This window comes from Eleutherodactylus coqui, chromosome 7, assembly GCF_035609145.1.
Source record: "Eleutherodactylus coqui strain aEleCoq1 chromosome 7, aEleCoq1.hap1, whole genome shotgun sequence".
Lineage (NCBI taxonomy): Eukaryota > Metazoa > Chordata > Amphibia > Anura > Eleutherodactylidae > Eleutherodactylus > Eleutherodactylus coqui.
This window is the reverse complement of record NC_089843.1, coordinates 106,494,759-106,518,424: the sequence shown is the minus strand read 5'-3', so window position 1 is coordinate 106,518,424 and position 23,666 is coordinate 106,494,759. Positions and strand designations below refer to the sequence as shown.

At 43.2% G+C, this 23,666-nt stretch overlaps 1 protein-coding gene across 1 annotated transcript in view; it reads right to left on the bottom strand.

The window, feature by feature from the left end:
- The window catches only part of GPM6A (glycoprotein M6A), a 314,552-nt gene extending 297,446 nt beyond the window's left edge, over nt 1-17,106 (bottom strand). Inside the window, exon 1 of the mRNA XM_066573515.1 lies at nt 16,891-17,106. Within this exon, the coding sequence (XP_066429612.1) occupies nt 16,891-16,894 (4 nt within the window). The 5' untranslated portion in view covers nt 16,895-17,106. The remainder of the gene's footprint in view (nt 1-16,890) is intronic.
- Between the last annotated feature and the right edge of the window lie 6,560 nt (nt 17,107-23,666).

The following is a 23,666-nucleotide window of genomic DNA, read 5'->3' as shown; positions in this document are numbered from 1 at the left end:
GAACGGAGACAATGTACATCTAGTTCAGCTTGCCCCCCCCCCCTCCTTGTTGATCCAGAGGAAGTAAAAAACGCCAATAAAGCAGAAGCCAATTAGTCCATTTGGGGGGAAAAATTCCTTCCCGACTCCATAATGGCAGTCAGAATAATCCTTGAATCAACATTTGAAAGTTCCTACCTGACTCCAAGACCCAGATCAACCCGCTGATTATTTAACGTCTATATCCTGTAATATGATAGAGCTCTAGAAAGGCATCTAGTCCCCTCTATCAATTTTGCCATCACCACATCCTCAGGCAGAGAGTTCCACAGTCTAACTGCTTTTACAGTAAAGAACCCCCTCTTATGTTGGTGATGAAAGCTTTGTTCCTCTAAATGTAGAGGATGCCCTCTTGTTACCGTTGCAGTCCTGGGTATAAAGAGATCATGGGAGAGATCCTTATATTGTCCTCTAATATATTTATACATAGTTATTTGGTTGCCCCTTAACCATCTTTTTTCCAGGGTGAATAATCCCAATTTTGGTAGCCTCTCTGGGTATTCTAGTCCTCTCATTCCATTTATTAATTTTGTTGTCCTTTTTTGAACCCCCTCAAGCACTGCAACATCTTTCCTGAGTACCGGTGTCTAAAACTGTATGCAGCATTCCATGTGGGGCCTGACAAGTGCCTTTATATAGTGGAAGAATAATGTTCTCGTCCCTCGCCCCTACACCTCTTTTAATGCACCACAATACTTTATTTGCTTTTGCAGCATCTAACTGGCATTGATTGCTCCAGTTAAGTCTACGGACAACTAGTACCTTCTGGTCTTTTTCTATATCACCTTTCCCTAGCAGTACCCCATTTAGTGTGTATTGGTGTCATATGTTTCTCCTGCCCATGTGCATAACCTTACCTTTATCAATATTGAAGTTCATTTGTCATTTATCTACCCAATCCCCCAGTTTATCTAGGTCCTTTTGTAGCCATACATTGTCCTTCGTTGTGTTAATTACCTTGTATAATTTTGTATCATCTGCAAATATCGATATTTTACTGTGCAGTCCCTCTAGCAGGTCATTGATAAATTTATTGAACAGAATGGGGCCTAGCACTGAACCCTTTGGTACCCCACTAGCAACTGTGGTCCAGTCAGAGTACGTTCCATTTATTACCAACCTCTGCTTTCTATCGCCACACATTTATGCCCAGTCCGAGCTGTCTCATTTTATATAACAACCTATTATGCAGCACGGTGTCAAATTCTGTAGAAAAATCCAGATATACAAGATCAATAGACTCCCCAGATCTAGCCTAGAACTTACTTCATTATAGAAGCTGATCAAATTGGTCTGACATGATCAACCCCTCGTGAACCCATGCTATAGAGGAGTTATACCATTGTTTTCCTTGAGGTATTCCAGGATGGCATCTCTTAGTAACCCCTTGAATATTTTTCCAATTATTGAAGTGAGACTTACTGGCCTGTATTTACCAGGCTCCCTTTTTGAACCCTTTTTGTATACTGGAACCACATTGGCAATACGCCAATCCAGTGGTACAACCCCAGTCTCGATACTGTCCCTAAATATAAAAAATAGCGTCTGTCTATCATGTCACTTAGTTCCCTTAGAACCCTTGGGTGTATTCTATCTGGGCATGGTGATTTGTCGATTTTTAATCTTTTTTTAACTGGCTCAGCACTTCCTCTTGAGTTAGGCAGCTGATATTTTGTGTGTGTGTGTGTGTGTGTGTGGGGGGGGGGGGGGGGGGGGTTATCCCCCTGAATCCCATGTGATATTTCTTTTTTCTTCGTGAATACATTTGAGAAAAAAATATTAAATAGATTTGCCTTCTCCCCATCATCTTCTATGATTTCTACTGCATTATTTGTTAAAGGGCCAGTGCTCTCATTGCAAATCCTTTTACCGTTTATATAATTGAAAAATAGTATAGGGTTATTTTAGCTCTTTTTGGCAATCAGTTTTTCTGCCTCCTCCTTTGCAGTTCTTATCTTTTCCTTACATAATTAGTTTTTTTCCCTGTATGTTTCTAGCACTTCTTCACTGCCTTCTTGTTTTAATAATTTAAACGCTTTCTTTTTTTTGCTTATTGCCCCCCTTATAGTCTTGTCAAGCCAGATTGGTTTCCATCTACTTGTAGTTCTTTTATTTTTAAAGGGTATGAACTGGTCAGATGAGGTAATTAGGATGTTTTTAAATTTCTCCCATTTTTTGCCTGTACTATTATTTTTGAGGACGTTGTACCAATTACTGTTGCCGATAGTAATTCTAAGCTGATCAAATTTTGCTTTACAAAAGTTTAGTTTTTTCGTCGCTCACTGATAAGGCTTCCTATTGAATGACAGATGGAAATTAACTATATTGTGGTCACTATTTGCCAAGTGTCCCTCAACCTGCACCCCCATGATTCTGTCCAGTTTGTTTGTTAGTTTGCTTAAATGGGCTTTAATACCCAGGGCTATAAAAACATGCTTGCTCTGGGGATTAAAGCCACGTGGGCTGTGGACATGACAGCTCCATGCTGTTTGTTAACAGAAATTTAAAATCCCTCTGCTCCTGGCTACCATGTGTAGCCCAGAGCAGAGTATCACCTGGAACCGCTGTATGTGGTTTCCAGTCACATGATCACTGTTTTCCAATGGATAACAGCAATCATTTAAAGTATAATTAAAAATCTTCCTGCTCCTGCCTACTAAATGTAGCTGAGAGCCTGGAGATCTCACAGGGGGCCACGGTACATGGTTCTGGGTCACATGATCGCTTTTATCAAATAGATAATGGTGATCACGTAAAAGTAAAAATAAGCTAAAGTTTCACCTCCCGTCACGGATCCGAACCGTGAGGGGAGGGCAAATTACTTACCTAAGGCCTCCGATAGGATCCTTATCTGCGGACCTTTCCCCAGCTTCAGCGCACGTGCCTGTCGCCAAAATGGTAGACGCAAGCGCAGAAGCTGGGGAGGGCAAAGGAAATTTCAAATCTCCTTGCTCCTGGCTACTAAAGGTAGCCAAGAGCAGTGACTGAGGGACACACTTAGTGGTCCCCAATCATGTAAAACTTAAAAAAAAACAGTTGAAGTACAATACTCCTTCTCGGTTTGGGCACCGTTGTGCATACGAACATAAGATTAAGGCCACAATGGGTATGTTTCTGAACACAGGACAAACAGGGGTATCCATTTTGGGGTGTAAGTCTTCATTTCTATGTGTGCTGTACAAAAAAAAATGTTTAAATTACACAGTTGCCAAAAAAACAAAAATCATAGTTTTTTACTTGTGCTTTGCTTAGATTCATTCACAAATTGTCAAAATATGCAGTATACCCATAGATGAATTTGTTAAAGGGTCAAGTTTTAAAAATGGAGTCCTTTATAGCGATTCTCCATAGTTTTGGCCGCTCAAGGGCTCTACAAGTGTGCTATAGGGCCTAAATCACCTTTAAGCAAAATGTCTGTTCTGAAAGCCACCGGCTCCTCTTTTTGGTTTGAGCCCCGTTGTGCATACAGATATAAGATTAGGGCCACAACAGATAAGTTTATGAACACAGGAAAACAGTGGTATCCATTTTGGGGTGCAAATCCTCATTTTCATGTACACTATAGAAAAAAAATCCTGTCTTTAAAATGACATATTTGCAAAAATATTACATTTTATTTGTTCTCCTCTAAATTGCATTAATTCCTGAAAAGAAACTGTGGGGCAAAATACTCATGACACCCCTCAGTGATTACATTTTTAAAATGGGGTCATTTGTGGGGGTATCTATCATTCTGTCACCTATGAGTCTTTGCAATCTTGGCTTAGTGTAGGAAAACAAAATTCCTCAAAATGTTAATAATGTTAAATTTGTATGTCTCCTAATTGGTTAAAAAAACTAAAGTTTTTCCACTGTGCTTCCAGAATAAAGTAAACACATTATATATATATATATATATATAAATATCTATCATCAAAAATTTGTACAGTATGTTTACACATATTTGAGATATTGCAGTTGAAAATGTGAAAAAATGATAATTTTTAAAAAATGTTCCTAATTTTGGTGCTTTTAATTAATATACAAAAAATTCTATCGACCTATTTTTACCACCTAAATAAAGTACAACATGTAGAGAAAAAACAATGTCAGAATCACTTGGGCATGCAAAACCTTTACAGTGTTATTCTATGGTAAAGTGACACGTCAGATTTCCAAAATTTGGCCTGGTCATTAGGGTGCAAACAGGCTTGGTCACTAAGGGGGTATACATTAAATGGAGGCCACAGACGTAATATGAACAGAGCCTCAGAATCCAACCCATATCATCCAGATGAACACTTGAAAAACACTTTTGACATGCTGTTTCCTAAATATGTAACATAATTTATACAATGAACATGTGAAGACACGCTACAGTATGTGACAGTATTTGACTCCAAGATGTGTCACAATGCGATGACAAACACCATGCAGCAAGTTGTTTTTGAATCAAGAATTGAAGTATTAATTTTATGCCAGTATATAATTAGAAGAGGTTCGGAGCATCATGAATAAACCAGTAACTATGGAAACCAAGCATAATAGAAAGGGTGTAAAAGAAGACAGCCAGGATAAGCAAAGACGTACTTCTCTTATTAACCTGCATCGTTCTCTCACCTTTTCCTTTATTACATTTAAAGTAAACCATCAAACACACAATGGTCTGAGCAATCGCCATTCTGCATCCTTATTCACCGACTTCATCTTTAAGGTTTCTTTATCTAAATAAATAAGTAAATCTGCTTCACATACATTCTTTACCAGCAGAACAGCACAGCGTATTACACTATTCTGTGCAACAGGGCTGCTGGAAACCTGATGTTACTAAACCATACTGTAGTATGAACTAAGCCTCATGCTACTTTCATTCTAGGATGAAGTTCTCACATGCTGCGTGGATGGCGGTCATTTTTTCATGCCAGAAAAACCCCTTTAAAGGGGATGTCCTATCATGGCAGCCTTTATTGATATGCCCTAGTAGGGCATATGGATATCACAGAGGGGATTCCCCACTCAGAATCACCTATCTGAGCTAGAACAGAGAGCCTTCTGTAACATTCATATTCCGTCCACTCTATTCATTCCATAGTTGGCCAACATTTACAGCCATTGCAAAGGTAATGTGTGGCCAGACATGGCTTTCCTTGCCAATAACAGCTGATTACCAGGAATCAGAGAAACTGAACCTGCATCAATTACCAGCCAACTTCTGTTTAAAAAACAGTTAAAATGGGTTTTCTTGATGAGACAAACCCTTTACCCCTTTCCAATCCACTGTCTAACGTCTTAAGACATTATTATTTAAGGCTGTACAGCTCCGATGTTGGAAGACGTCCGTCAGGGTTCTCTTACTGTATATTGCCAGCCTCTCTGCTGTCGGAGCCTATCCAACGTGTCACCTCATGCAGTACTGGCTTTAGCCAGCAGATAGCGCCATTGTATAACGGCAGAAAAAGAGTAAGCACCCTAGGAAAACCAGGATACAAATTGGATTGGAAAGGGTTAAAGAAAAAGTCCATTTATCCAGAACTCATTGATCCTACAATGCAGTCTTAGTAGCTGATTACCAAGGAACCTAAAACATGAAAATATACAAAAACAGAATGTTGGTACAGCCGTGCTAAGTAATGGAAATATGTTCAGGAGTGGAGTTGTCATAATGATGTCCTGAGGTTTTGCTACAATGTATCAGTGTAGGGAATAGTTATCACCTTGGAATGTATGACTGAAGAAAGAGTTTGCACTAATGTACAGTATCTCTAGACAAAAATGAACATTTCTCTGTGCTCCTGTAGCCATATGTGTAGTAGGTGTGTTTTCTTTCTTATAAACTTCGCACTTTATGCACCTGTCTTCAGTATTTATCACAAGACGAAAATTCTATTGAGCTATATTATCTCTCATATGTCTATCTCCTAGTAAAATTCTGTATGTAAGGCTTGTACTCCCACTTGCCTGTTGGATTTCCCTGGAAACCAGTGACTTTCATACAATCCTCTACCTCCCTTGCAATATGTACCTGCTACTCGCTCTGGTGTTAAGGAATCTACACATTTTTGTGCACAACTGTGTATGGCAAGATATGATTAAACCAGAAATCATATTATCGGAAAGATACAGTATATATCTCATACATACTGTTTATATTGTCAAAGGTAGTACTAGTTTGTACCCAATGAATCCCCAGAAGTGAATCCCACAATCATATGAAAGCAGCAGACAGTCCTGACAGGCTGGGGCTCAAAGCAATTTGAGAGTCACAGATTCCACACAGTTACTGTATAGAATTAACTCTAAACAAATTAAAGGAAGTCTGGCAGGTCTTTTTAGTAGTATGAAACCTATAGACTTAATATGTGGCACTGCATAATGAATAAAATTGTGCCTTTAGTTCCTCCCTCAGAAGCTCGCATCTGGAGATATAGCCTTCTAAGCACTTCGCGCACTGTATGATAATTAATGGTGGAACGTCCAATGGACGGTTCACTTCGTGCTATGGTCTGGTCTCCACCTTCCTCCTAAAAACATCCCTGATTGCTGATTGATGTCTCCAGCAATGGCCGTTAGAGACGTCATGCTTTCCATCTGCGGCGCACCTGAGCGGTACTGGAGACAGCACATGCGATTGGCAAAATTCCCGATGAGCGAAGTCACAGCACATTCAACCACTCACTCAGTGCGGCTTATGTGTGCCATAGATGGAACGCATGATATCTCCAGCAGCCATTGTTGGAGACGTCAATCAGCAATTTAGGGGGTGATTTAGGAGGAAGAGGGAGGGTGAGAACCCAGACCATAGAGCGAAGTGAACTGCCTATTGGACAGTATACAATTAAGTAGGACACAACGTCAGAAGCGCAATATTTCCAGATACGAACTTCCCAGAGAGGAAATAAAATTTTATTTATTATGCAGTACCACATATTATAGTCTACAGAGTTTATGTGCTAACAAGACCCAACAGACTCCCATTAATATATAATTGATTTCTTGGTGTCATACGGATCTATGGGAAATCCATAGGTACACGTTAAACCTTGGCTGCAACATACAATAGAAGCAGAAATCAAAAAGTGGCAACAGCGCGCAAAATACATTTAAACTATCAGAGGTATACATACCTATAATAAATACTCTAACCACATTAAGTAATGCAAGGTTCTTGGTATATCATTTGATCAAATCATATTGACCCATCTACCAATGCCCAGGTGACCAAGCTTTTTAGATGGGTCCTAATGCTAAAACCAGGTGGTTTAATCTTAACCTTGGAAATATGGGTACCTACCTTTAAAAATGCTCCTCTATTGGGACTAAGCCTACAAATAAATCAAGGGAGGGTAGGATACCATTTATATGTTCCAATAGGAGGGACAGAAGGTAAATGGGCAGCGGGCATGCACGACCAGGTGTAGACAGCCACAACTTAACAATATTTGTCCCTCCTATGGGACCATATAAGTGGTATCCTACCTTCCCTGGTTTTACTTGTAGGCTTAGTCCCAAGATAGGAGCATTCTTATAGGTAGGTACCCATCTTTCCCAGGTTAAGATTAAACCACCGGGTATTAGTGTTAGGACCCATCTGAAAGCTTGGTCACCTGGACATTCGAAGATGGGCCTATATGATTTGATCGAATTATATACCAAGGACCATGCATTATGTAATGTGGTTAGAGTATTTATTATAGGTATATATACTTCTGATAGTAAATGTATTTTGCGTGCTGTTGCCACTTTTTGGTTTCTGCTTCTATGGGTCTATGGGAGTCACCTTTTTTGTAACTCCCATAGACTACTGTATAGCAGAGAGAGCCACAAGCAAGTGTGACCTTCTCTCTATTAGAGTCTATTGGGAAAGCAACTGCATAGAGTCATTGGACTTTACATTCCACCAGTAGGTGAGGATAACAGAGGTGTATTTATGGCACATCGTATGGATATATCACAAATCTGCAAGATGGAATACCTCCTTTAAAGGAATTTTTGCTGTTAGGCTTAATTAATATGACCAACTGCAGCTCTAGTTGTGAGCTGCACATTTAGTGCCAAAAATGAAATTGAACACATTTTAAACTATTTTGAGAACTAAATATAAAGCTTTCTTGCTGAAGTGTAGTATGCCAGTATGAACAGAACTTTACCCAGATAGTCTGAAGTAAAGCATTTCAATTTAACATCTAGCTCTGTGCCCCCAACCATCATATGCCACTTAAAGTATTGGTTTACTCTAATGTATTAGAGGGGACATTGGTTTCCTCTCAAACTCCAAGGTCCTGGTATAACTGCAACCTCTGCATGGCCTAAGGTCACACCCTTGCGTCTTAAAGGTGGGACTAATGTAATAGAGGTGTGATAAGCAGTACTTTACGACATTGGGCTAATGTAGAGCACAGGTAGGTTTAACAGAGAAGGTAGAGTTTTTGGGGAGCTCTGAAGATCTGAATCAAAGATCACATTTTTTAACAAAAAAGGTAAAGAGTGTAATGATGGACATAGAGCAGAGGTGCTATTACAATTACTAGATAAATAGATCAATTTGGCTATTAATGGGTTGGTTGAGTTAAAATAAAAACCAGTTAGCAATCAGTTACAGTAGTTAAAGGGCTTATCCCGCAAAAAGTAGTGTTTCTAGTTAAATCCAGTTCATAACTATAAATATTTTTTCCATTTATACTTATTAAAAAACGTTTGTATCCCAGATCTTCCAGGACTAATGTTAGAATAGTGCCACCTGTTCTTTCTATTCTGTGTTCATCTCAGTAATTGTTCTGAGGTGGTCGCAACTACTAATCAAGATTAGTGGTATAGATGTGGATGTCAGCACATAGTGCTATAGTTGCAGGTATCGGCCCTTTAAGATTCTCCAAGAAGTGTTGACATCACCTTCACTACCTATTTTCATGATTGGCAGTTGGTCACATGGTGGGATGGAATGAAGATCCTTTGTAATGCAGCTCCCATGATTCTTCTTACACTCTGGATGCCTGCACAGTCACGCCTACCTTCTTGCCCCTTTTTATATGCTTTAGGCCTCATGTCCACGGGCAAAATCTGCAGCGGATCACCCGCACGCGGATCCGCATCCCATAGGGATGCATTGACCACCCGCGGGTAGATAAATACCCGCGGATGGTCAATAAAAGTGAGGAAAAAAAAATATGAAGCATGAAAAAAAATGGACATGCTCCATTTTCGTCTCCTAAAATCAGAATATACTCACCTGCTCCGGATCTTCCCTTCTTTGCGGCTTGATCTTCTCTCCGTTGCAGCCGGATCTTTTTTCTTCTGGCCGGTGCATGCTGGAGTACTACAAAAACGCTGAGCTGGTTTGATTTGCTTTACAATACTTACAGTATGAGGTCTCCTCTTTAGGGATCATGCCTATGAGCATTGCCGGATACACCCACAGATTTATGTCGCAGGAGTACTGCGATTAATAACAAAAAGAGCCTGCTGGTGATCGCGGAGTTCTGCGGTCTCCATTATTGCTATATTAATGAAGACCTCCTGCGGCATAAATCTGCAACAAATAGAACACGCTGCGATTTATTTCCGCTGCAGAAATCCGTGGTTGAATTCCACATGTGAGCATTGGCAGGCAGAAAGCCATTTGGTTTAATAGAACCTAATAGCTGTGGAATTCATGTGTGGATTTCAACCATGGGAAACGCGGTAGAAATCCGTTCGTGGGCATTCACCCTTACTTGCCTTTAAGTGTACAAATTATTTTTCAAAACTTCTTGTATTTTTCATCTAACAATGCTAATTCAAAACCTAAAATCTTAGCAGTAGCAAGAATGTAAGAAGGTTATACAAAATGCATTTACAGTAAGTAGCAAAGAAATGTAACCAAGAGAACTAAGACTCCCGAGACCCCTAGCAAGAGATACAATCCATTTTTGCCTTGTACCTCTTAATATTTAAAGCAAGCATATCCACTCATTAGGCATGTTACATATTTAACCACTAATGGCAGCAAAATGTGCCGAAAATGTCTAATCTGGTACACAAGCAGACTTTGTGCAAATAAGTCAAAGATTTATTTGAGTAATGTCATTGTCTATCTATTTAATAAAGAGTCACGTTACAGTTTTTATGTTAAAGGGAACCTGTCAGCTCAGATATGCTGTCCAAACTGCGGGCATCATGCTATAGAGCAGGAGAAGCTGAGCAGATTAATACTGTTTTATAGAGTAAGATTCAGCAGAATTTGTATTTTAATCATTTTTAGCTCCGCTTATTCTGAGCCGAACAGTCCAATGGGCGGAGCTATCAGTGATTGGCAGCTATTTGTATGACTGTACAAACAGGCAAGGCTGCCAATCACTGATAGCTCCGCCCATTGGACTGTTCAAATCAGAATAAGCAGAGCTCAAAAATGATTAAAATACAAGTTCTATTGAATCTTTTCCCATAAAACTATATACAATTCTGCTCTAACATGCTGCAATTTTATCTCTAAAAATGTCTGCTGTCGCAAGCGGGCTGCTACTCCCAACACTGGCACTTTCTTTTTATAAAAGCATCACCCTTTTGCAAACTATGAAAAGGTTTTGGAAGGTCTTCTGTAACTGACTAGGCATCGTCTATCTTTTTGTGGTGCTACTATAGTTCCTATCTACTGCAGTATCCATAGTCTATGGTCCATTAATCACTATTAGAGCAGTTAGAACACGTAGCCAGAGTCTAGTGTACATTGGGTTCTGATATGTAGCCTCACCCTCCTCCTGACTGGCTATGAGAGTAAGAAGTTCAGTCAGTTGGAGGGACAGAGCACTGTATGGTCAATTACCTGGGAACACCAGTAGACATTATGCATCCCAGGATACCATCCCTGACTGATGACAGGTACAATTAATGCCTGCCATAGCGATATGGTAATAGCTTCAAAAGTTCAAGCTGATAATATTAGCGTGACCTATTTTACCCTCTAGAACTCTGTTAAAGATTTCTATAGAAGTGTTATCTTGACAGAAGAAACCACTGCTGCATTTTACTTAAAAACCATCCTCTGGAGGCACCATAAGAAGCACATTGATGCTGCAGTGTCAAGCAAAAAAAAAAAATGTGGCTATTACGTAAATGTATTAGTAGACCACACACTGTAGTAGTCCTATTGTGTAGCCCCATCCAGCATCACCTGATTTGTATAGGGGAATACGTAGCAGTTATTGTCTGGTAGACTGCACACTATAGTGTAATGGTAGACGCCATTCTCTAGTAGAACCTTTTCTGCCATCGTTATCACCCTGAAACTAATGCTCAGGGAAAGCCTAATTTTCATCATGTTCGTACAGTGAATCTTGAAAACTACATGCCTAAGAATGGTAGGAGTTAATTTTCAACAAAAAATAGCTGCAAAAACTACTTTAAAGGGACTGAACCAGGATCACAATTTATCCCCTATCCACAGGATTGAGGATAACTTGCTGATCAGTGGGGGTCTTACCACTGAGACTCCCACTGATCCCGAGGACAGGGTCCCATGTCCAACATCCTCCTCACTGCGAGCTTGCTGCACCCCACAGTGAGGAGGAGACTGAATGTAGCGACGGTCATACAAACACGCAGGCGTTCCATTCACTTGCAATGGGACTGCAAGCGGCAAGTGCTCTGGTATTTCCATCAACCCTGTTGAAATGAGTGCAGCACCGACCACAAATGCTCGGCCAGTACTCCATTCATTCTAATAGCACTGCAATGGGTAAGCAACCCCACAGTGACATGAGAGGGGGACTCGGGACCTTCGTTCTTGAGATTGGTGGGGGTCTCAGCGGTGACACACCCAGCGATCATCAAGCTATTCCATATCCTATGAGTAGGGAATAACGTGTGATCCTGGTACAGCCCCTTTAATTTTTCTGTTGGAGTATTAGTCTCAGAGTCATAAGCTTTTGAGAAAGATAGCTTGAGGCTTAAAATAGTGGTGTGCCTCACCTTTGGTACTGTTTATCTCCTCTTTTTGCCTTTTAGGGCAGCTATTATATTGTCTCTGGTGAGATTTAGCCTGGAGAGGGAAATAAGGCCTCCTTTTCCTTGAGAATTTTAAAGGGGTTGTCCAGGGAGTCATATTTAGCATATGCCCAGTGCCATTTTTTTAAACTAAAAAAACAGACTTCTCTCACCTGTTTTGCCTGCTCTGGCACTACGATCAGATCCCCGACACTCGGGTCTCTCCAGTCCTACTTGTCTCCACTCACTGTTGCCTGAGCCCACTGACCTCTGCATTGGTGCAACTGAGGCCAATGATTGGCTGCATCTGTCATGCATTTAGACAGCCTCATTACAAAGCTATCCAGAAGTGGGTGGAGACCAATAAGACTAGAGCAGCAGGGATTAGAGTGCCGAGATGGAAGAAACAAGTGAGTATAGCCTGGTTTATTATTTTACAAGACATTGCTGGGCAATTCTAAAAAACATTCTCCCTGAACAACCCTTTTAACAACTTAATAGACTATCCTTATAGTAGGCACGTCCTTGTCACCTTGTCTCTCTAATGGGATGTTTGTAATTTGACAAACCTTCCTCTCTGATTTTGCAATGAAATCAGCACCTCTTAATTAGTAAAAGCCCTCTCATCTACTTCTTCCATCACAATTCTTTTAGTGGCTTGTAAAGTCCAAAATTTGCTCTTAAGAGAGTTTTGTCATTACAAAAAAAATTCTATACTTACCTATTCCTCCCCAGGCACACTCCTTACCGCATCTTCTCATCGCTGATCTTCTCCATTCCACCGAGTCAGCTCACTGCAAGCTTGTTATGAAGCCAGCATTCCTTGCATTCTTCTTCCTGCAGGTCAGTGAAGGTCACGTCCCTGTGATGTAGCGTTCACTGGCTAAGAAGGAATGCTAATCTATTGCAGAGACAGCACGCATGAGTAATCTCTGCAATAGCTTGGCACTCCGTGCTTGGCTGTGAACTAAAGACGTAACGTACATTGCCGGGCAGAATGTGAATGTACGTAACGTCACAGGTAGCAGAAAAATCAACCAGCTGGAGGTGAGGTGATTCCCCCACTGGGACTGCAGGTGACAGGAGAACATCGGGAAAGAGAAGATGAGGCAAGTAGACTGACGGGAAAGGAATAGGTAAGTATAGAATTTTTTTTTGTAATGACAGAACCCCTTTAAAGATTTTTTTCCAGAAAAGAAAACATTTATCAGCTATTCACAGCATTTTGTAGGTGATAAATGTATAAAAGATGCTGAGACCCCCACAATCACTAGAATGTAATTCCCCCCTATTCCTTCTCTCTGAACAACCTTGAGGAGGAGGAATTTGAAGGAAGCAGCAGTTGAGCATGTAGGCTGCTATTCCATTCAATGGGACTAATGGAGATACGGTAGCCCCAAACCCCACCAATCATACATTTTTTTTACTTATCCTGTAGATAGATGATAGATATCGTTACAGGAAAAACTCCTGTAGAAACATCTCAGATGTCATAAAAGAATTATCTGATAGCAAAATGTCATACAACTATCAAATACTTTGTGCATGAACACTATTTGATTTTGGCAATAACCACAATACAACCTTCTGAAAAAAACATATAGACAAAGCACTTTAAGCAATACTCTGAAATACAATTTTGAAAAAAATAATTGGACTGAGTTAAATACACTCATTGTCAAAAAAAATTAGGCACCTAGAAGGAGTTGTCAGAATAGAACAAAACTTTCTATATGTGATTGTAATGTTGATATAAGTAAGTAATTACAATATCAGAGTAAAATGATAATTTATTGTGGAAAACTGACACTTTGAAGAGAAGCTCTAGTACCCTGTTGTACCACCTCTAGTTTGGATACAAGATGTGATACAGGCTGGCATGGAAGCTCTAGTACCCTGTTGTACAACCTCTAGCTTGGATATATGATGTGATACAGGCAGGCATGGAGAATCTAGTACCCCATTGTACTGCCTCTAGCTTGGATACAAGATGTGATACGGGTGGACATGGAGGCTCTAGTACCCTGTTGTACTGCCTCTAGCTTGGATAGAAGATGTGATACGGACGGGCACGAAGGCATACAGGTTCTGTATGGTATCCTGCGGCATGATGGTCCACATTTGGTGCAACTGAGCCTTTAGATTGTGCAAACGCATAGGCTATCGAAGTTGGCATCCCATATGATCCTATACATGTTCTACTGGCAATAAATCTGGCAATCAGGCAGCCACCGAAGTGTTGCAATGTTGTGGAGACATTCCTGTGACCCCCTTGTGTGTGCGGCCGAGTATTATCCTGCTGGAAAATCCCTCTTGGAAGCCGCCATGAGAGGAACATATATGGCTGCAGGATGTCCTGAACATATCGCTGAGCTGTCATTGTCCCTTGTACCACTACTAGGGGTGACCGACTGTTGTATGCAATGGCCCAGACACAAACACGGCCGTCCGCAATCCACAAAAAATAATGTAAACGGCAGCAGTAGAATCGTGGTGCATAAAAATCCAAGTTTTATTCCTCCAACCTCAGTAAAAAGTAAACATGCGATTAGGGATGAGCGAGTATACTCGCTAGAGCACTACTCACTCAAGTAATGTGCTTTAGACGAGTATCTCCCTGCTCGTCCCTGAAGATTCGGGAGCCGCCACAGCTGACAGGTGAGTTGCGGCGGGGAGCAGGGGAGAGCGGGCGGGAGAGAGGGAGAGAGAGATCTCCCCTCCGTTCCTCCCCGCTCTCCCCCGCCGCTCCCCGAATCTTCAGGGACGAGCAGGGAGATACTCGGCTAAAGCACATTACTCGAACGAGTAGTGCTTTAGCGAGTATACTCGCTTATCCCTACATGCGATGTTTCGACCATCCAACGGTCTTTATCAAGCATGGCTGTCATCAGTGCCCAAACTAAACCTGAATTAGTTGTTGAAGACAATCGGGTTCCATTCTGTAGCAGTCCAGTTTAGTCGTTCACAACACCACTGCAAATGGAGGAGACAGTGGGTGTCAAAGACAATACACATAGTAGGTGCCATGAGACCAAATGGCAACACACAAGTAGCCTCTGAGAGCCTTTTATAGGCCAAGGGTGGAACCACTTTTAGGTCCTCAGGTGACCAGACCGTTCATCTAATCACCACAACTCTAATCATCTGCATATCTGCCTGAGATGTAACTGCATGCCGAGTTTTGCAGCATAATGACAACTCCTTCTAGGTGCTGGATTTTCTTCCGAAGAATGTAATTACACAAGTGTACATAGTGCCCTTGCCAAGACGTTAAAATAAACCCTTACTACGCAGCAATATTTCTCACTAGGCAGAAATGCAATTAGAATCTGCAAGAAGTCAAGTGCTTGAATAGGAGTTAATAAACACTTCTTAGGCCATGCAAGATATACAAACATCTCCATACTACTTACATAGATCACTGTTTCAAATGATAACGACTTAGATCTACTGTGTATATTACTGCTACCAATATGCAGTAACGCATACACTTAGGCCGGTGTCACACAAGTGTAAGTGCAATTACACATGCATTTGTGCTGCGTATCTGCATAATGGGCATTGCGTATTTTACTGTACTTTTTGTATGCACAAATCATGTGCATTTGCATGAGAAAATAAAAAAACACACAGCCATGCTCCCATTCATGGAAATGGGCAATTAAGATAATTAGCTCAATATGTGCTATTTTCATGCACAAATACGCAGGAAAATAGAGCATGATGCATATGTTTTTGCGTGAGTGAAATGCATGTGAATGAACCCATTGAAATCAATGGGTTCTATTCACTGCGAATTGTGCATGCAAAACACTCCGCAAATATGTTCATGTGAATCTGACCTTAAAGTGAATAAAGGGATGCTCCAGTTTTATCACATAAGTATCTATACAGTGACCAAGAGCATCCAATGATCTATAGGAACTGCCCTACAAGATAGATTTCATAGAATCATAGAACGGTAGAGTTGGAAGGGACCTCCAGGGTCATCGGGTCCAACCCCCTGCTCAACTCGATAGTTGACATAATGACTAAAATAGGGGTCCTGACCCTCTTATTCCTCCTCCCCACATGTATATGGCTTAAAAAATAAATGACTAAAAAATTATGACTGCACGAAAGAGGAAAAAGTGAAAAATTCTTTGGCCAAAACTGCCTGTGTCTTTAGGATTAATGGGTCAAAACAATAGATTAGATGCCAAAGTTCATATCTCCACAGCATTTGTACACATTCTTTCTGTAACTTAATTCTTTCTTCATGAAATTGCTTGTTTTTTACAACCACTTAAATAGTATTAACATTCAGAAATGGAGTATTGAGTTTAGTGCCCTCACTATTTAATACCCAATTCCATGTAGACTTTGTACAATGATCCTCATGCATATATTTCAGCAGACATAGAGAAAAAGTATGATGCCATCAAAACACCACCACACCTCTGCAGCTGCAGTAACTAAGATCGTTTCTCAGAGACCAAATTATGGCAAAGTTTGTTTTACAAAGTTTTGGCTCCACATGTTCGTGCACCATTACACTTTAAGTGACTATCTGTACATAAATATTTCACTTAAAGGAAATTAGCTTATTGAAATAAGCAGAAGCTGGCCAACCACTCCATTTGCTTCTATCCTCCAATGTGGTGATATCTAATCATATTAGTGTTAGCTATGCACTTTCAAACTTGTTAGCTAGCCAATGGATTTATGTTATTTACTAATACATTCACAATTACATTAAGAAAGAATATATTCCACTCAACACATTCCTAAAAGTTTTCAAACAGTAAACTAATGAGAAAGCCTCAAACAATAGATATGCAGTAGGATCACATTTTACATGAAGTGATATATTATTATGGGACTATAGTTGTAATGATGAGAATATAGTTGCACTGATGATGTGTAGTTGCTCACCCATTATGTTTCTCAGTTCGGCAATACAGCTGGAGTGTCAGGGGATGCCGAAATATTTCCAATTCAGTTCTCCTTCACCTCAATATTCTGCACATGTCCTCTATTTATTCCAAATTACAAGTCTTCTTTGAGAAGTCTGTCTCCTATTGTAAGAAGGGATGTGTATGGCTTAGCTTAATAGAGCTTACAAGCATAGAAGAGTCAAATGCAGTTTCTTTTCCAGCAGAAGCTTCCCAGGAAGTGCTTGTCAGCGTGAAGCTTTTGGACTAGAAACATCCAGAGGGAGGAGGTCTTCATAATGTTTTTAGATCTGATCGTTTAGCTAGTTCACACTAGCTTCATATAAATGGGCTAAATGTCAAGTGTCAAAGGGGAAGAAGCTTCCAGTAGGGGAAGCCTTCAGAAATTCAGTCAATTCAAAAATTGTATCTAGCTCTTGTACAATAACTTCTAGCATTGTCCGAGATGTAGGTGTAAATAAATATTGGTATTTGTATAGCGCCAACCTATTCCGCAGTGCTTCCAGGTAATTGATTTATTTGTTAGCCCCCACCAAGCTGGGTACTCATTTTACCGACCTTGGAAAAATGGATGATTGAGTCAACCTTGAGCCGGCTACCTGAACCTTGCGGGGATTGAACTTTCAACCTTCAGGTCATGAGGGAGAGCCTAGGACTGCATTTCTGCTGCCTTAACACTCTGTAGCAAAGTGGCATGCAGTTTGTAGTTAGTATTGAAAAGAATATATAACTAATAATATCAACCAGTTATTTAATAGTAAAAGCCGAAGGTGGGATGCCAATAATTTTCTTTGTCTTGCATAAAGTATTTACATATTGCTAAGGCAATGGACTGAATATTCGCCTCATGGGAAGGAAGTCCTTGCTACTGTACAACTCTGATTTGTAGGTAACGTGCATTCTTTGAGTATGCAATTCATATACTTAAGGGTTATGCCTGTTAGGCATTTATGGCATCGACAAGACTAACTTGGGGACTCTCACCCATCGGGAGACTGTGGTCAAATGAAGATTTCCATTGGTCTCTTTTTCACAATACACTTCAATGTAGTGATGGCCACCCTATGGTTCTCTAAGCAGGGGTGGGATTTAATTTTTTTTCACAACAGGTTCCCTACCCATTCAGCAGAGCTATGTTTGCAGCACACAATAGGGTTGAGTTTCACCGCAAATTCTTCATGCTCTACATAAATACATGCATATAGATGAAGATACAGAGAGATATATACCTTATTGGAGCATATTCTAGGTGCTTACCTTGGAACCCTTGTGTTCCTTCTCTTTGAAAATGTGATAAAAGCAGAAAAATGTGTTGATGGGACTCCCTGGTCATGTATAACTGCAGGTTTCAGAGAGGAATGAGAGTGAAAGAGCACAGAAAACACTGGGAACAGAAGCTAATCCCAAAAAGTATAAGGGAGAGGGACTCAGAATCTCCATATCTAGTGTAAGCTGCAGGTAACTATGGTGCTGCCAACATGGAGCCCAGTCACTTTCATAGGTATGCAAGCATGAAGCACAAGGACCCATCGGGGAGGAAGATCAGAAAGTGCCAGGTGTTTCACAGTGGACAGGTGAGGAATGATGAACGGCATTCACTGCAAGTATGTTTAAAAGTACATAGTGCTGCAAAGGGCATTTCCTGTGGCTCAGGACACCATTTTGAAATTTTTATTTTTACCGTATTTTTACTATAAAGTATTAGAGCAGGTTATGGATAGCACAGAAATTAAATTCATGCAGCACGCAACTTTAGTGCACAATTATTTACAAATTCTCTCTCTATAGGAGGGTATGGTACACTTTAACATTACAACAAAACACAACGGCCTCAAGGGATAAAGGGCCACTTCAGCAAAGCCACATTTTTCCATCCCTGTGGCACTCATCTGATTGTCTGTGCATGTATGGAAGTGTCTATCACAGGGATTATGATGACTGTACAACTGACCAATTTGATAATACTAGAGATGAGCGAACGTACTCGTCCGAGCTTGATACTCGTTCGAGTATTAGGGTGTTCGAGATGCTCGTTACTCGAGACGAGTACCACGCGATGTTCGAGTTACTTTCACTTTCATCTCTGAGACATTAGCGCGCTTTTCTGGCCAATAGAAAGACAGGGAAGGCATTACAACTTCCTCCTGTGACATTCAAGCCCTATACCACCCCCCTGCAGTGAGTGGCTGGGGAGATCAGGTGTCACCCGAGTATTAAAATCTGCCCCTTCCGCGGCTCGCCACACATGCATTCTGAAAGAGATCAGGGAAAGTGCTGGTGATGCTGCTGCTATAGGGAGAGCGTTAGGTGTTATTTTAGGCTTTAAGAACCCCAACGGTCCTTCTTAGGGCCACATCTGACCGTGTGCAGTACTGTTGAGGCTGCTTTTAGCACTGTTGCAAAATATTTTTTTTTATATATCGGGCGTGCAGACCATTGCATCCTCAGTCTGCAGTCATTGTACAGAGTATAGGGGAAGTACTGGTGAGGCAGGGAAAGAGGGAAAGGTGAAAGAGACATGCTGTCTATATAGGTAGGGGGCTTTTAAAAAAAATTGGGGAAAAATACTATCTTTGGGCTGCCTGTGACAGTCTTCAGTGTACTGCGTGTCTGCTGGGGGTAGTAGTCCTAATTAATATGCAGCTAAGCGTTACAGCAGGCTTGCACAAAATTGTTTCCTGGCTCTGCTGTGCCCGTTACATCACCGCCGTCATAGCGCCAGAGGGAAACAGTAAACATAATATACGCTGCATACAGTATCTGTCTGCTGTTTCAGCTCACTATTTAAAAAAAAGGGAAGCCAAATACTTAAGGCGTACCACTGCCCTTTGGCGACTTGACTGCTTCTGCACTGTGAATTCCAGTAGCTCAGTCCTACGCACCTAGGTCTCACTACAGGCGTGCGCAAAATTGTTTCCTGGCTCTGCTGTGCCCATTACATCACCGCCGTCATAGCGCCAGAGGGAAACAGTAAACATAATATACGCTGCATACAGTATCTGTCTGCTATTTCAGCTCACCATTTAAAAAAAGGGAAGCCAAATACTTAAGGCCTACCACTGCCCTTTGGCGACTTGACTGCTTCTGCGCTGTGAATTCCACTAGCTCAGTCCTACGCACCTAGGTCTCACTACAGGCATGCGCAAAATTGTTTCCTGGCTCTGCTGTGCCCGTTACATCACCGCCGTCATAGCGCCAGAGGGAAACAGTAAACATAATATACGCTGCATACAGTATCTGTCTGTTGTTTCAGCTCACCATTTAAAAAAAGGGAAGCCAAATACTTAAGGCGTACCACTGCCCTTTGGCGACTTGACTGCTTCTGCGCTGTGAATTCCACTAGCTCAGTCCTACGCACCTAGATCTCACTACAAGCGTGCGCAAAATTGTTTCCTGGCTCTGCTGTGCCCGTTAAATCACCGCCGTCATAGCGCCAGAGGGAAACAGTAAACAAAATATACGCTGCATACAGTATCTGTCTGCTGTTTCAACTCACCATTTAAAAATAGGGAAGCCAAATACCTAAGGCGTACCACTGCCCTTTGGCGACTTGACTGCTTCTGCGCTGTGAATTCCACTAGCTCAGTCCTACGCACCTACGTCTCACTGCAGGCTTGCGCAAAATTGTTTCCTGGCTCTGCTGTGCGTTCCGTAAGCGAAGTCAGCCTCCAACCACAGACCAATAAGCGGCACATTTAATTACAGCATTCTGTTTCTGCACTACTGGTAATACACCATGCTGAGGGGTAGGGGTAGGCCAAGAGGACGTGGACGTGGACGCGGGCGAGGATGCGGAGGCCCAAGTCAGGGTGTGGGCACGGGCCGAGCTCCTGATCCAGCTGTATCGCAGCCGACTGCTGCGGGATTAGGAGAGAGGCAAGTTTCAGGGGTCCCCAGATTCATCTCACAATTAATGGGTCCACGCGGTAGACCTTTATTAGAAAATGAGCAGTGTGAGCAGGTCCTATCGTGGATGGCAGAAAGTGCATCCAGCAATCTATCGACCACCCAGACTTCTACGCCGTCCACTGCTGCAACTCTGAATCCTCTGGCTGCTGCTCCTCCTTCCTCCCAGCCTCCTCACTCCATTACAATGACACATTCTGAGGAGCAGGCAGACTCCCAGGAACTGTTCCCGGGCCCCTGCCCAGAATGGGCAGCAATGGTTCCTCTCCCACCGGAGGAGTTTGTCGTGACCGATGCCCAACCTTTGGAAAGTTCCCGGGGTCCGGGGGATGAGGCTGGGGACTTCCGGCAACTGTCTCAAGAGCTTTCAGGGGGTGAGGAGGACGATAACGATGAGACACAGTTGTCTATAACTCAGGTAGTAGTAACTGCAGTAAGTTCGAGGGAGGAGCGCACAGAGGATTCGGAGGAAGTGCAGCTGGACGATGAGGTGACTGACCCCACCTGGTTTGCTAAGCCTACTGAGGACAGATCTTCAGAGGGGGAGGCAAGTGCAGCAGCAGGGCAGGTTGGAAGAGGCAGTGCGGTGGCCAGGGGTATAGGCAGGGCCAGACCGAATAATCCACCAACTGTTTCCCAAAGCGCCCCCTCGCGCCATGCCACCCTGCAGAGGCTGAGGTGCTCAAAGGTGTGGCAGTTTTTCACTGAGAGTGCAGACGACCGACGAACTGTGGTGTGCAAGGTTTGTCGCGCCAAGATCAGCCGGGGAGCCACCACCACCAGCATACGCAGGCATATGATGGCCAAGCACCCCACAAGGTGGGACGAAGGCCGTTCACCGCCTCCGCTTTGCACCACTGCCTCTCCCTCTGTGCCCCAACCTGCCACTGAGATCCAACCCCCCTCTCAGGACACAGGCACTACCGTCTCCCGGCCTGCACCCACACCCTCACCTCCGCTGTCCTTGGCCCCATCCAGCAATGTCTCTCAGCGCAGCGTCCAGCCGTCGCTAGCGCAACTTTGTGAGTGCAAGTGCAAGTACGCCACCACACATCCGCACGCTCAAGCGTTAAACGTGCACATAGCCAAATTGATCAGCCTGGAGATGCTGCCGTATAGGGTTGTGGAAACGGAGGCTTTCAAAAACATGATGGCGGCGGCGGCCCCACGCTACTCGGTTCCCAATCGCCACTACTTTTCCTGATGTGCCGTCCCAGCCCTGCACGACCACGTCTCCCGCAACATTGTACGCGCCCTCACCAACGCGGTTACTGCCAAGGTCTACTTAACAACGGACACGTGGATAAGCACAGGCGGGCAGGGCCACTATATCTCCCTGACGGCACATTGGGTGAATTTAGTGGAGGCTGGGACCGAGTCAGAGCCTGGGACCGCTCACGTCCTACCCACCCCCAGAATTGTGGGCCCCAGCTCGGTGCTGGTATCTGCGGCGGTGTATGCTTCCTCCACTAAACCACCCTCCTCCTCCTCCTACGCAGCCTCTGTCTCGCAATCAAGATGTGTCAGCAGCAGCACGTCACCACCAGTCGGTGTCACTCGGGGAGGCAGCACAGCGGTGGGCAAGCGCCAGCAGGCCGTGCTGAAACTACTCAGCTTAGGAGAGAAGAGGCACACGGCCCACGAACTGCTGCAGGGTCTAACAGAGCAGACCGAACGCTGGCTTTCGCCGCTCAGCCCCCAACCGGGGATGGTCGTGAGTGACAACGGCCGTAACCTGGTGGCGGCTCTGCAGCTCGGCAGCCTCACGCACGTGCCATGCCTGGCCCACATCTTTAATTTGGTGGTTCAGCAGTTTCTGAAAAGCTACCAACACTTGTCAGACCTGCTCGGAAAGGTGCGCCGGCTCAGCGCACATATCCGCAAGTCCAAGACGGACACTGCCACCCTGCGCACCCTGCAACATCGGTTTAATCTGCAGTGCACCGACTGCTGTGCGACGTGCCCAGACGGTGGAACTCTACGCTCCACATGTTGGCCAGGCTCTATGAGCAGCGTAGAGCTATAGTGGAATACCAACTTCAACATGGGCGGCGTAGTGGGAGTCAGCCTCTTCAATTCTTTACAGAAGAGTGGGCCTGGTTGGCAGACATCTGCCAGGTCCTTGGAAATTTTGAGGAGTCTACCCAGATGGTGAGCGGCGATGCTGCAATCATTAGCGTCACCATTCCTCTGCTATGCCTCTTGAGAAGTTCCCTGCAAAGCATAAAGTCAGATGCTTTGCGCTCGGAAACGGAGGCGCGGGAAGACAGTATGTCGCTGGATAGTCAGAGCACCCTCATGTCTATATCTCAGTGCGTTGAGGAGGAGGAGGGGGAGGAGCATGAGGAGGAGGGGGAAGAGATAGCTTGGCCCACTGCTGAGGGTACCCATGCTGCTTGCCTGTCATCCTTTCAGCGTGTATGGCCTGAGGAGGAGGAGGAGGATCCTGAAAGTGATCTTCCTAGTGAGGACAGCCATGTGTTGCGTACAGGTACCCTGGCAAACATGGCTGACTTCATGTTAGGATGCCTTTCTCGTGACCCTCGCGTTACACGCATTCTGGCCACTACGGATTACTGGGTGTACACACTGCTCGACAGACGGTATAAGGAGAACCTTTCCACTCTGATACCCGAAGAGGAAAGGGGTTCAAAAGTGATGCTATACCACAGGACCCTGGCGGACAAACTGATGGTAAAATTCCCATCCGACAGCGCTAGTGGCCGAAGGCGCAGTTCTGAGGGCCAGGTAGCAGGGGAGGCGCGGAGATCAGGCAGCATGTACAGCACAGGCAGGGGAACACTCTCCAAGGCCTTTGCCAGCTTTATGGCTCCCCAGCAAGACTGTGTC